The following is a 13598-nucleotide window of genomic DNA, read 5'->3' as shown; positions in this document are numbered from 1 at the left end:
CCCTGAAAATGTGAAAACGTGTCTATTTTGATTAAAGACTACGAGGACACATTAATAAAAAAAAAAAAAAACAAAAAAAAAACGATGTGCATATATATATATAAGAATCTACAGTTTTGATTTCACGGTGACTTTATAAGTAGTAGCCTAGTCCAAGCATCATGTTACTGTTTTCAGTATTTAAATAATATATTACACACATTAACTAACTTTCTCATACACAACGTGCCTTCTAAACACATTCGTCCAATCAGAGAAAGTATCAATCCGCGCACATGGCTTTGTCCTACTGGACCGCAGTGAGTCTAATAAGGGAGCCTACGCGGAGGGATATTTGAGGGACTACACCCAGAGTGCCGTACAGCCGGGACTCTTTACTGCTCAAACTCACATTAGAGAAGGGGGCGTGCAGGACAGGACGGGACTCTCTCTCTCTCACTCACAAATATACGGTAACCGCAAACTGAGGCCGCACAAGACTGTCAGTCCCGTCTTTTCAGAGCAAGTGTCGTGTGGGAGCGTTTGAAACCAGAAGGCGAACATGTCGTGGCAGAGCTACGTGGATAACCTGATGTCGGATGGCAGCTGCCAGGACTCCGCCATTGTTGGGTGCAACTCAGACTCAAAATACGTGTGGGCAGCCTTTGAAAAGGGGACGTTCATAAACATCACGGTAAATAAGTGTTATTAACACAACAGCTCTCTTTCTGCTGCATATGTAACGTTAGTCATTGACTGAAAACTGTGGCTGTGTTTCAGTCTGCCTCCCCAGACAGGGCTCGCAACGTGCCTCTAAACTGCTGTTTAGCTGGAGCTAAAGCGCAGAAATGCCGCTTAATATAACACGCATCAGACGCGGTTTATTTTACATCGCGTAAGTTAGAATAACGTGCGATTTTAACGAGTTGGTTTAAAAACGCGCCGAAATAAACCGTTTGTTAGAAATCCAGGGCCTGATTAGCTTGAGTGGGAATGAAAGGCTGGACAAAAGCAAATTGAACACCAGATGTTTAATTTGGAGATAATTTTTCATTAAGTATGAGTTTTTTTTTGTGTTTTATTTTATTTTTTATTTAGGCTAAATCCTGTCACTACATCATCGAGGTTAAATTGATCTATTCGTCGAGAAAACGCGAAATACAGGACAAAAACCGAGTGTCGCGCGTTAGAAGTTAAGGTTGAGGCGGTTTGAAGTTAAAGAAATGCGTTTTGCAGTTATAAAGAGGGAGGTGTTGTTAGTGCAAACAGGCCGATCAGCTCCTAGGATCACCAGACTGCGTTCTTGCACTTGTGTACGGGAACACACGGGTCATTCAGCCGCGGAATGTGCGTAAAGTCCTTCGTGAATCCGGGATCCTCGCAGTACCTGCCAGTCCAAGATGGCGCTCAATAAACGGGTGTTAATTCATCTAATAACAGGCTTATTTACACACCGTCCTGTGATTTCCCCAGCGTAATGGACCGCATTCAATGGCCGCTTATAAGGTTAAAATATGTAAAGATTCGTTTTACGTTGGTTAACAGGTTTAAGGGATCGCTCAAAAATAAAAAAAATAAATCTTTTAAATCAATATCTTACACTCATGTCGTTCCAGACATGTAAGGCTCGCTTTCTTCTGCACAATTCATTATAGTTTGTAGAATGTTGGTAACCAAATAGTTTAGGTGGCCATTGACTTTCATTGAATGGATTCTACATAAATTTATCAGAATAACATCTTTTATCTTAAACAGAAGAAAGCCAGTCATACAGGTTTGGAACAACATGGTGAATGATTGATGACATAATTTTCATGTTGGGCGAACTATAGTATGCAATAACAGATAGATGTATGTGTGTGTATAAAAAAAAAATATATATAGACACACACACACTCACTCACTCATGACATTTATTCAGATTCAGGTCTTTTGCGGGCTTCATTAAATTTTAATAGAGCTGTTTTACTCCAGATGCCTTCAAATGAGCCACCAAAGTTGATCATAACCGATGTCTATCGCGTATGCATATTATTGAAATCTAAAAGTTTTATTTTTCTTCTAATCACTAATATTCGGATATTAATACCCTGATAGCACAAGTACATCTCTGAGATGTCTGCATTTACATCTTTAAGATGTAGGCCTATTTTTTTTTTTTTTTAGAGTTTGCTCATCTGCAATAGGACATTTCCTATTGTGTAAGGTGTCATATCTGAGACATTTAGAAGATGTCTGTAAGATGTTTAAGATTTGTAAAACAGTTTTTTCTAAGACATTTAACAGGTGTTTTTACACCGCAGATGCTTTCCAGATGAACAGATCTTTATCAGACTTCTTGCTCACGTACCTGTGCTATCTGGGTGTGGAATGAAATGGCGATAATAAAAAGAACGAGCTAGGCTGGCTGATTACCTTAAAAGTCCATTTAGATCAACGTCGTTTCCTAAGTAGCTGTTAACACTTTCTCTGACAAGCGGATGCGACGAGACCTGTTTTCCCGTTTGTTCATGTGATGTTTGGCGTAAAGACTTTTGCGGGGTTCCTATGGTCATTGAATACCTGGAAATGTTAGTGGATTTTAAAACTGATTTGAAGGTTTGGGTAATTTCAAAATCAGTTGTTTTCTTGTTAGGCTCGTTTCTGAAACATTTCCTCCGCTAGAAATTGCTCTTGCTGAGAGTAATTCTAACAAGAACTGACAAGATGAAAAAAAAAAAAAAAAACTTGAAAGACTGGAAAAGTCATGGGAATTCAATGGTTATAAGGTGAAGGAATCCTTATACTGACAGTTTTAATGGGTTTTCACTATGGAATGAGATTGGAAAAGTTGTTGTATGCTTAATTTGAGCTTTCTTCCCTCGTAATAATTCAGTAAGGTGAAAGTTTCTGAGGCTCAAATGAATCAAGTTGTGGTTGTGAGGCGTCTCCATCCCAAAATTGAGTCACCTCATGTTGCTCCAAACCTGTACGACTTCTTCCGTTAGAGCTTGACGGCCTCAGGCAGTCACGCGGGTTGGGAATGGCATTCGGAGTGGGTTTTGCTGCTTAGTTTCCTGTGTTGCTGGCCAAGTATGAGTTTAAAAAGGCTTCTTAAAGTTAAAGTTAGTCCAGACTGTGTCTACTGCCATACCAGCGCTTCCGAACCTACTGGAAATAACATCAGCTGGCTGATTCTCACCGAAGAGTGGCTGATTTTAGTGGTTTGGCCTCGGGGAAAAAGGCTCGGTAGATTCGTAGTGAGCCAGAACAAAAAACAAAGCTGCTTTGATGTGTGATGAACGAACGACAATGAAACCAATAAGAAAACTGCACGTTCAGACTTGATCTGTCAGCATTTGACAAATAAAACCAGTGTCTAATGTGATTAATGCATTCCAGTTTGGGGGTTAGGCAGAATGCTTCCCAGATTTGTCGAGTAGAAGTTCCTTTTAAGGATCAAATAACCTCCGTTCAGCTGCGCTTTCGTAACACTCCAGAAATATCCTTTTAAATGTTCAGAGAACTCTAGAAATAAACATCTATCCAAAATTAATGATCAAAATAGAGCATATGAGTAGTTTGTCATTTGTTGGACGACCAATAGTCAATTGACTAGCTGTTGGGTTAGTCTGCATGACTAGTTAAGCAAAGGTCACGTAAACGGGTGTTCAGCAAGTTTTCAAGGTCAAAATCAAGTCATTTTAAAAGGAATCCACGTGATTTGGGAATTTCGCCCTTGGGAAAAATATTTTCCCACGCAGATTTCGCAACTGCTTCAAGTTGGTCACGCAAATTCACTGTTTCATGCGTCGCTACACTATTGACAATCGGCCTTTTTGCCCGCAAAATTTTGCTAATGTGAACGCACCGTAACTCTCTCCCCGCCAGCGTTTTTGAGGAAGGTTGCCAGTCAGTGCCAGCATTTAAGCTTTTCACAATTTCATGGCCCCCAGAGTATTTAGTTGTATGAATATCTGAATATGCGATATATTAAAAGAAAGAACAAAGCCTCTGCTTTTAAACAAAAAAACCTTCATGCATTCCTTTCTTTCTTTTTTTAATCCACACTTGAATGTTGGTAAGTTTCATAAAAAAGCAACATTTTGAATAGGAGATTCATTGCTCTTGAAGATGCGTAATAGCACCACCTACAGTATAACAGTGAAAACACGGATTGCCGGAAAATTCCGTCAATGGCGGGGAAAGAGTTAGTATGAGGTACATATTAGCCGTGTCTCAATTTCGCAAAAACTCCCATATATCACAAAGTTTGTGCTCGCATGAGGTGGTGTTTTAGGCAATTCGAAAAAGGAATATTTTGCAAAACTGCAAATGGAAGCATTTACAGGTCGCCTGACGTACGTAACAGTCGATCATTCTTTAACCTGTTAACCGTTGCCAGAGCGCGGGCGCACTGAAGCGGTTTTTTTTATAAATAGTTCAAAGTTACTATCAGATTTAATGTTATACCTTGACAAACTATACATCATTACAAAGATATAAGACTCAAGTTTCAGAATTTGACCACTATTGTATTCTGAGAAACTTATAGCGACAGTTATTTCTTAATTTGTGTCAGGAGTTATGAAATGAAAAAATGAGTCGATACCTTTGATATGAATTATGCGCGTCAGCCGCTTTCATTCATAAAAAAACTCCCGTGCCGTCGTCATGACAGCGATACACAAAACAACGTCCTTCCGGGCTTTTAGCTAAAAAATGTGCAGATTTGGAGAAATATTGATATATTCTCATAGGTTTACATCAGATTTCTATAGACAGGAATAATATTTATTGAATTTATACCCAAATGCGTCGATGTAATCATTATGAGCGTTTGTATACTCTGTTAATGCGTTTTCAATTCATACCAATAGCATGAGGGCGCCCTCGCCGCCCTGTGCACAGTATTAGAACATGAAGAAGTGCCATAATCATGTGACAATCCAGGAAGCCTCGAACACACACACAGCTAACAACAGATCGCGCTGTAACATGGAGAAACAGTCGTTTTGAAGACAATAAACATGTTTGCTATGATATTTGAGTTACCTGTGTTTTTCAATCCATGCCAGGTATTTCCATAATAATAGATTATATTTATAATGTAATGCTAATCTATATAGACTATCATTGTGCAGAACAGTATACAATAGTATATTTTCTGTCTGATTTTTTTATCTGAAGCCAAATTAGATCACAGAAAATTATTTAAAATACTCGATTTGCTTTATAAAGTAAGTTTATAAGCACAAACATGGTTTTAATCTCATAAATTGTCGTGTATTGATGGTGTGCTAAGCTAACATGCTAGCTAGCCCTAGGTGCACCTGCCACCTAGAAGTTATATTTTTATTATTTTTTGAACGCTTACTGAAATGTTTCTTTATTCAAGAAATGCATTTAAAACAGTTTAGAATGTAAGGGTGAACTTTGAGAAAAGAAATTAGTGACTGAAACCATATGAATAGCATGTGAATAGCCAGTCGTTAGTAACTAATGCAGACAAAAGAAATGCATATTTAGAGCCATAACCTGGCTGGAGAGGTGTGAATGTGTGCAGGGGGAGACTGAGACTGAATGGGGCTCGTTTGCACCACAAAACAATAAAGACAATATACTGCATAGATGGTAAGAAGATGACACTAAATATCAGTAGCATTTTAGCATCAAATCAAAATAAAGTCACATGACATGGTCTTGAAAAACATTTCACTAAATACAGAGTTTTGGACTTATTATCTTAAGATTTTAAACATAAAATGTTTAGACATGTGGCATTAGCTGTAGTGCATTTCTAGACTGCTCCAGGGCCAACTTCAATTTTATTTTCATGAGGATGTTTCATAAAAAATAATTTCTAATAACTTTACAAAACTTTGAAGCTATTTATAACAATTTTTGTCATTATGACAATAATTAATTCTACATTACAATAAACTGCCAGGTGTCAGCTTTCAAATGAGATCATACTTGTGCTTTTAGTACAAAGGGTTCATGAACTGTATCTGTTTCAGTTTGGGTATGTCATTTCTTGGGATTTTTCAAAAGTGGGGTTGCAGCTTAACAGGTTAAAGAAGGCGCGGTGTGTTTGGACAGAAGACGAGACAGAGTTCATTAAACTCTTAAAAGACAGAAGTACCATGGGAATGCTGGATTCTAAACAACAAAGAAATACCTCAGTTTATCAAGACCTTGATGCAGATAAACACCTCATATGAGCCGCCCACAAGTATAAGGGGCTTTACTTGCCAATAATGCTTTGTACACACGTCTACGTCTCTTTCGATTAAAGATGATGGATGGTGCGGTTGCTGCGATATATACGTAAACCTACTAGCATCCGCTGCCTTGATTTTTGGATTGACTTATGACGAGAGGAAAAAACATCGGTTAATGAAAACTTTCATTTCGCAAATTTTTTTTAGCGACATTTAGAAAATATCGCAAAAGTTTTGCGCAAATCTGTACAATTTTGTGTAGGGCTGAACGATCAATCGCACTTTACATGTAATCGCACTTAAATCGAGATGGCTTATCGCGATTTTAAAATCGCAAAGGCTGCGATTATTTTATTTTTTTCACAAACGCTGCTTTATCTGAAAGCACTGTGAGTTTGAGTCACTTATAACGTGCATTTGAAAACACGCGTCAAACATCTTTCCAAAACATGAGAAGCATTTATGAACCTCGTCCAACAACAGACAACATTTAATAACATGCATTTACTCAAAACTCACTTCATAACGACAGCTGAGCTCCTCCTTCTGTGAGATGATGTGCCTTCTTACACAGAATAAGGCAGTCGCGTATTTATAAGTCATGTTTAATCCAAGCGTTTCAATCTTCTGTTTATTCAGCTACAGCGATAGGGATTTCCTAGAATGATGCGCATTATCCTACTTCTGCGGAGGGGCACATTTAGCGTGTTTGCCTGAGAGCGCCCTCTGGTGTTCAGATGGGGCGGTATTTACTACCGATCAGCCGCACTCCACTGACAAGCTGCGCATAATCGCAGCCTTTGCCAAATCGTGTGCGGTTTTATTGCGATTAATCAGGCAGCCCTAATTTTGTGGTCAAAATCTAGTAATTTCAATAAATAGGCCGATCTATCAACGCGATCAGCGTTTCGTGTGAGGGCGATAAAAGGTTCCCCTCACATATTTCGTTCATTGGTCGTGCAAATTCACCACACTGACCAACAGAAAATGGCTTGTTTTATAATGACTTTGGTGTGAGCGGTGCTTCATGCATTTCACAAACGTGACGCCTCATAAAATCTAAATTGAGTTGTCCGGCAGATGTCAACAATTGTGTCCCGGCCTGTTGCACAATAGCAGCGAGTGTCATTAGCTGACCGGCCCACCATACTGACTTACAGAGGCTTTAGTGTAAAACTGCATAATGAACTTTTGACACAGTCTTCATGATTCATTGATGTCAAGTGCAAAGTTGATTATCTGCATGGATCTTTCCAATATTCATCTACCTGCCTTCCTGCATGTGTTGATTTGCATTTGGCTGATCATTAATCCACAATAAAATGTGAAAGACCAGACAAGAAGATGCAGTTCTGCAATTAATATTGTGTTTTCTTTCTAACATCAGCCAACAGAAATCGACGTCCTCGTAGGGAAAGACCGAGAAAGTTTCTTCACCCACGGCCTGACCTTAGGTTCAAAGAAGTGCTCGGTCATCCGAGACAGTCTCCATGTCGACAGCGACTGGACGATGGACATCAGGACGAAGAGTCAAGGAGGAGAGCCAACATACAACATTACTGTCGGTAAAGCTGCCAAAGGTACTAGTCCTTTCCTATATTCTTTCACAATTACCTTTTATTCATAAAACCTCTATGTATGTTTGTTTTCAAGTGTAGATGTTAGCCTTTCCTCAATATGAAATCATGCATTTTATCTGTTTCAAATACTATTTCATAAGTAGGGCTCTTTTAATAAGTGAAAATAAAGTTTTTAAATGGTTTGAAATAGTTTTAACAAGAGACAAATGCCATTTAAAGCCTTTAGAATTTGGTGTTGCAAAGTAACGGCAGGAGTTTGGGGCGGTAAAGCAAATCTAAAAGTAGCATTTCATTGACTAGCTAGTGATTTCACACGGTTGATCAGGAGACTTGAGCTCAGGTGTTGAGGAAGTGTCCGAGACCTGTTGAGGTACATTCCCTCTCGTTTGCATGCGTTTCTGCTAATCTCACACACCTCTTGGGTCTTTTGCACTTGACAAATGTGAAAGGATTTCCTGTTTTCTGAAAATAAAAATGTTCCTTCATGAATCAGTCTCTTTCATATTCCTCATGGCATGCACTGAGGACGGGAACTAAACCTGCTTTCCTGCATTTGATTGAAGCATTTTGATTTCTCATGCTTGCATTCAAATGTTCAAATGAACAATAAGTTAAATGTTTGGTCATTACTGGACCGACAGACCTAATCGAAATGGTAACACTATAATAACTTTCATTACATCTCAGTGCTGTGAAATTCTTGATTCACATTAATAAGGTGTTGAAGTTTCTTCACCACCAATGGATAGTATAAAAATGGCCAAGATGTTCAAGTAGAAAGTGCTTAAATTAAGTAGTTTCATTTAAGTGTTGTAAGGATGAAAACGTATGAGATAAAAACATGTACATCTTAAGATGTGGTGATCATGGTATAAGCGGGATAATTGATAATAAATGAATGCAATATTACCACCTCGGATGTGCATTCATTTTTAACAACTAATCAAATGAATAAAATAATTGAATAACTTAGCGGCCCGTCATCAATCATTACTTAAGTTATTCTCAGTCTATCTCTCTCTCTCTCACTCTCTCTCTCACACACTCTCTTTCTCTCTCACACTCTCTTTCTCTCTCACACTCTCTCTCTCACACACACTCTCTTTCTCTCTCACACACTCTTTCTCTCACACACACTCTTTCTCTCACACTCTCTTTCTCTCTCTCTCACACACTCTCTCCTCTCTCTATCTCTTACTCTCTCTCATTCTCTCACTCACTCTTACTCTCTCTCACTCTTACTCACACTCACTCACTCACTCGCTCACTTTCTCTCTCTCTCTCACTCTTACTCACACTCACTCACTCGCTCACTTTCTCTCTCTCACTCTTACTCACACTCGCTCACTTTCACTCACTCACTCTTACTCTCTTACTCTTACTCACACTCACTCACTCTTTCTCACTCACTCACTCACACACTCACTCACTCACACTCTCACTCACTCACACTCACTCACTCTTTCTCTCACTCTCTCTCACTCACTCACTCTCACACACTCTCTCTCACTCTTACTCTTACTCTCTCACTCTTACTCACACTCGCTCACTCACTCTCACACACTGTCTCACTCTTACTCACTCACTCACTCTTTCTCTCTCTCTCACTCACTCTCTCACACACTCTCTCTCTCTCTTACTCTCTCTCACTCTTACTCACTCACTCTTTCTCTCACTTACTCACTCACTCACTCACTCTTTCTCTTACTCTCACACTCTCTCTCTCTTACTCTCTCATTCTCTCACTCACTCTTACTCTCTCTCACTCTTACTCACACTCACTCACTCACTCTCTCACTCACTCTTTCTCTCTCACTCACACTCACTCTTACTCTCTCTCACTCTTACTCACACTCACTTACTCGCCCACTTTCTCTCTCTCACTCTTACTCACACTCACTCACTTTCTCTCTCACTCTCTCTCACTCACTCACTCACACACACACTGTCTCTCTCTCCTCTCTCACTCTTACTCACACTCACTCTTTTTTTCTCTCTCTCTCTCTCTCTCTCTCACTCACTCACTCACTCCCACACTGTCTCTCTCTCCTCTCTCACTCTTACTCACTCACTCACTTTCTCTCTCTCTCTCTCTCTCTCTCTCTCTCTCTCTCTCTCACACTCTCTCTCTCTCACACTCTCTCTCTCTCTCTCTCTCACACTCTCTCTCTCTCACACTCTCTCTCTCTCACACTCTCTCTCTCACACTCTCTCTCTCTCACACTCTCTCTCTCTCTCTCTCTCTCTCTCTCTCTCTCTCTCTCTCTCTCTCTCTCTCTCTCTCTCTCTCTCTCTCTCTCTCTCTCTCTCTCTCTCTCTCTCTCTCTCTCTCTCTCTCTCGATGGTCCTGAAGTGCCTCTCTCTCGCTTTATTTTTCAGACGATCAGTGCCACAAACCTGCTGAATGTGGGAGATGTTAATGAGTTATTAAAAGGTGTTACCAGTTGTAGCTAAATAAAGGCATTTCCTCTAGCCTGCAATCTTTCACTCTGCATGCCTCCTGTTATCTTGATCTCTGCTTTTTATTCTGTCCTATCTCAGCTTGTTGATCTTGGTTTGGCTTTTTTCTCCGGGGCTGGGATTTCCCTGTCCTCTTAACTTCCTTTCTCTGTCTTTCTCTTTCAGTCTTGGTTCTTGTAATGGGCAAAGAAGGGGTCCACGGAGGCGGCTTGAATAAGAAGGCATATTCAATGGCAAAATACTTGAGAGATTCAGGGTTTTAGCTTCTTTCTTTTTTTTCTTGATCAAGTAGTGAAATTTAGGGAGGGAAAAAATACAAGTCACCCACATTCCCAAAATAAGCTGTGAAGATTATTCCCCCCCACCCCCCATCATTGAAACACATTTAAAGTTTTTGGACATCATAATGGCAAGGAAGGGTAATGAATCTTGTGTCAACAATAACATCCCTTTTTTTGAGTTGGGGAAAGTTCTTTTTTTTTTTTCCCGCCCCTCAAGTTTGTTGATTTTTGTTCTTGTTTTTTTTCCTGTGTACTCCAGCATTGGTTATAGTCATGGGCAAGGAAGGTACCCATGGAGGGCTGCTCAACAAGAAAGCGTATCAAATGGCTGAATACCTGAGGAAATCTGGATATTAAGACACCTGCCCACCTATAGCTGCTCATTCCTACCAACACTAACCTTTCTTTTCTAGGAGAGATTTGCTTAATCATTTATTTGTTTTCAACTCTAATTTCTTTTTGTTCTACCCAAACCCACCCTTTCCCCAATCACTTTATAACCCCGTCCCATATATTTCCATTTATTGTGTTCATTCCCATTTTGGGACTACGTTCCATTGCTAAACATGATGCATTTAAGACAAAATGTAAGTGTCTCATTTCTGCTTATTCATGAAACAAAAACATTTTGGGTGTTTAGTTTGTTACCAAGGGCTTGAGCTAAACTCAGATTCCCTTTCCCGGATCAAATCCGGGAAAGGTCGACTGTATGCATATCTTTGAATGGACCTTAGTCTGGATGGGCGGCATTTTTAATTTGACACCAATTTTTATTAGCGCCAGATTAAATATGCCGTCTGCGCTAACAAATGTCCATTTCTTTAAGTTTTCCTCAACCCAAAGTTTGTCGTCATTGACGCCTCAACTCAACCTGTAGATGCGACACTTCCTGAATGACAGATTCATATTCTTTCCCTTTGTCGCACCAACATTCATGGAGTGGGAGGTCGAGCTCTTAAATAGTTGGCGGTCCGTCGAGTGCAGTAATTTTTGGGCTTAGGTAGCATTTTCTCCCATCAAAACCCCATATTGAATGTTCATGGACATTCCGTCATTGCACTTGTTTTGCTAGCTTATGTAATATATATATTTTTTATTTTCAAGACGACTGCCATTTGAGACAGTGGGTATCCCGGTGTAAGCGCTTGGAGTATACAGTTTGAATTCTTTCATTTGGACCAATTTTCGTCATTGCTTGGGTTATTTACACCAACAAAACACTAGCGTCTGGTCACAGATAAGACTTCGGTCTTGTTTTGCCAGCTCTTTCAGCACTTGAATTGAATTTAACCCATGAATGAATTGTCATGACTGTGGGATAAATTGCCTTCGAGTCATGTCTGTCCAAATGTATAACACTCCAATCATAATGTGTATTCTGTGCCATAATGTAGAGCGAATCTGCTGCTATTGATTCAGACAGCTTCCCAAATGATTCTATCAGTTCTTGGTTCAGGGGTTTTTAGTATCTACAGAAGTTCTGGCCTTGTGGGATATTTGTACAGGTTCAAAACCTCTTGACTATATAGTTCATTTCTTGTTTCCCTGTACTTTTTTCATACATCTTGGATACAGTCTGACATGTCTGATTTCATATGCATAAACCAAGAAATGCCATAAATTAATCTCACCACCTTGTTTACAGACAAATTAAATAAATCTATTCCAACCAAATTACTTGTCTGTTTCTTTTGCTTGCATGTTATTTTTTTAAAGGGGTCATTTTCATGTGGAATCTGTTTTTCTCAAAGTTAAAGTAGATCATAAACTAAAATATGCTTTGTACAAAAATTGGAAAATGTTAATGGAAACAAATTTGTTGTTTTATTGCACAAACCAAAAAAAGTCCTATTCTGCACACAAAAATTGAAAAGTTGGCCTTTTTCGTCAAATTTTCCCCCATTTTGTTGATTGTTGCATTAAAACAGAATTGGAAACTTTCTACTAGGCAATATTGGAGAATTTATGGAAGCTTGTTTCCGCCACAGAGTGAAAAATAAAAAAGGTAATTGCGACTTTTTAATCTCACAATTCAGACTTTTTTTTTCAGAATTACGTGATATAAAGTCACAATTGCAGGTTATAAAGTCAGAATTGTGAGATATAAACTATTCTAAAGGTAAAAAAAAGGTAAAGGTCTTTTTTCCTTAGAATTGGACTTTATATCTCACAATTGTGAGAAAAGATGTCAGAATTGCGAGATATAAGCTCGCAATTATGTGTTATAAAGTCAGAATTGCGTGAGTCACAATTGCGAGAAAAGTCAGAATTCTGACTTTATAAGACGCAAATGCGACTATTTCACGCAATTCTGACTTTATAACACGCAATTGTGACTATCTCGCAATTCTGACTTTATATCTCGCAATTGCGACTTTATAACACGCAATTACGACTTTATTTCACGCAATTCTGACTTTATATCTCGCAATTCTGAGAAATAGTCGCAATTATCTTTTAAAATGTTTTATTCTGTGGAAGAAACAAGCCTCCATAAAAATGTGATGTTCGATACAATGCTTTGAGTGTGTAAAGTAAATTTAAATTACATTCAAATATAATTTGTGAGAAGAAAGCATCCCTATAACCTCTAAAAGTGAACAGTTTTACTGTAGCATTACAGTGTCATTTTAACGTTAAAATTAGCTTTATTTAACAACAGAAAATTTAATAATCAAATTAGTCTTCACAGTATGAATTACATATACACTGATTAAAGCTACAAAGTTATCCAGTCAAGAGCAGTGAGTGATTTTCTCTTTGTATTTTGTTGTTTGATTAACATTAAGCACACATACAGAATCAGGTTTATTAAGCTGGTGTCACTTTACAATCGGCACAGATCCAAGATACTGTTACACGTGTGCTTTCTCTTTCAACTGTTTAGTCCACGTGAGACACAACTGACTGAGTTTATGTGAATACTCCCCAAGATCGCCTTTTTGACATGGTGTGTGTGTGTATATGGATAAGCTGCGGAGCTGAGTTCAGGATCAAGCGCTGTCCGAGTGGTGGCTTTCTGTGCTAATTGCATTTAATAACATTAAGTACATTTTGCATGTATGTAACAGTGTACTCTGTTGATCTAAAACTTG

At 38.9% G+C, this 13598-nt stretch overlaps 1 protein-coding gene across 2 annotated transcripts; it reads left to right on the top strand.

Moving 5' to 3' along the window:
• Positions 1-216: 216 nt before the first annotated feature.
• On the top strand, positions 217-12174 carry pfn2b (profilin 2b). 2 transcript variants are annotated; one of them, XM_081384562.1, is made up of 3 exons: positions 217-673; positions 7570-7762; positions 10763-12174. In XM_081384562.1, the coding sequence occupies exons 1-3, from the start codon at positions 542-544 to the stop codon at positions 10858-10860; spliced, it is 423 nt and encodes a 140-aa protein (XP_081240688.1). In that variant the 5' UTR covers positions 217-541; the 3' UTR covers positions 10861-12174. The 2 variants fall into 2 exon arrangements, with proteins under 2 accessions (XP_081240688.1, XP_081240689.1); XM_081384563.1 differs by having other exon boundaries at positions 337-673; positions 10388-12174.
• The last annotated feature ends 1424 nt before the right edge of the window (positions 12175-13598 follow it).

This window comes from Scardinius erythrophthalmus (genome assembly GCF_964197995.2).
Source record: "Scardinius erythrophthalmus genome assembly, chromosome: 14".
NCBI classification, from domain to species: domain Eukaryota; kingdom Metazoa; phylum Chordata; class Actinopteri; order Cypriniformes; family Leuciscidae; genus Scardinius; species Scardinius erythrophthalmus.
Note: the sequence above shows the minus strand (reverse complement) of the source record. Positions and strands in the feature narration are given on the sequence as shown.

Bases quoted from the DNA above. Each gene is read 5' to 3' on its own strand.
- pfn2b (XM_081384562.1), top strand. From the start codon at position 542: ATGTCGTGGCAGAGCTACGTGGATAACCTGATGTCGGATGGCAGCTGC. The intron at 674-7,569 runs GTAAATAAGTGT...TTCTAACATCAG, and splicing joins GGACGTTCATAAACATCACG to CCAACAGAAATCGACGTCCT. The intron at 7,763-10,762 runs GTACTAGTCCTT...TGTGTACTCCAG, and splicing joins TGTCGGTAAAGCTGCCAAAG to CATTGGTTATAGTCATGGGC.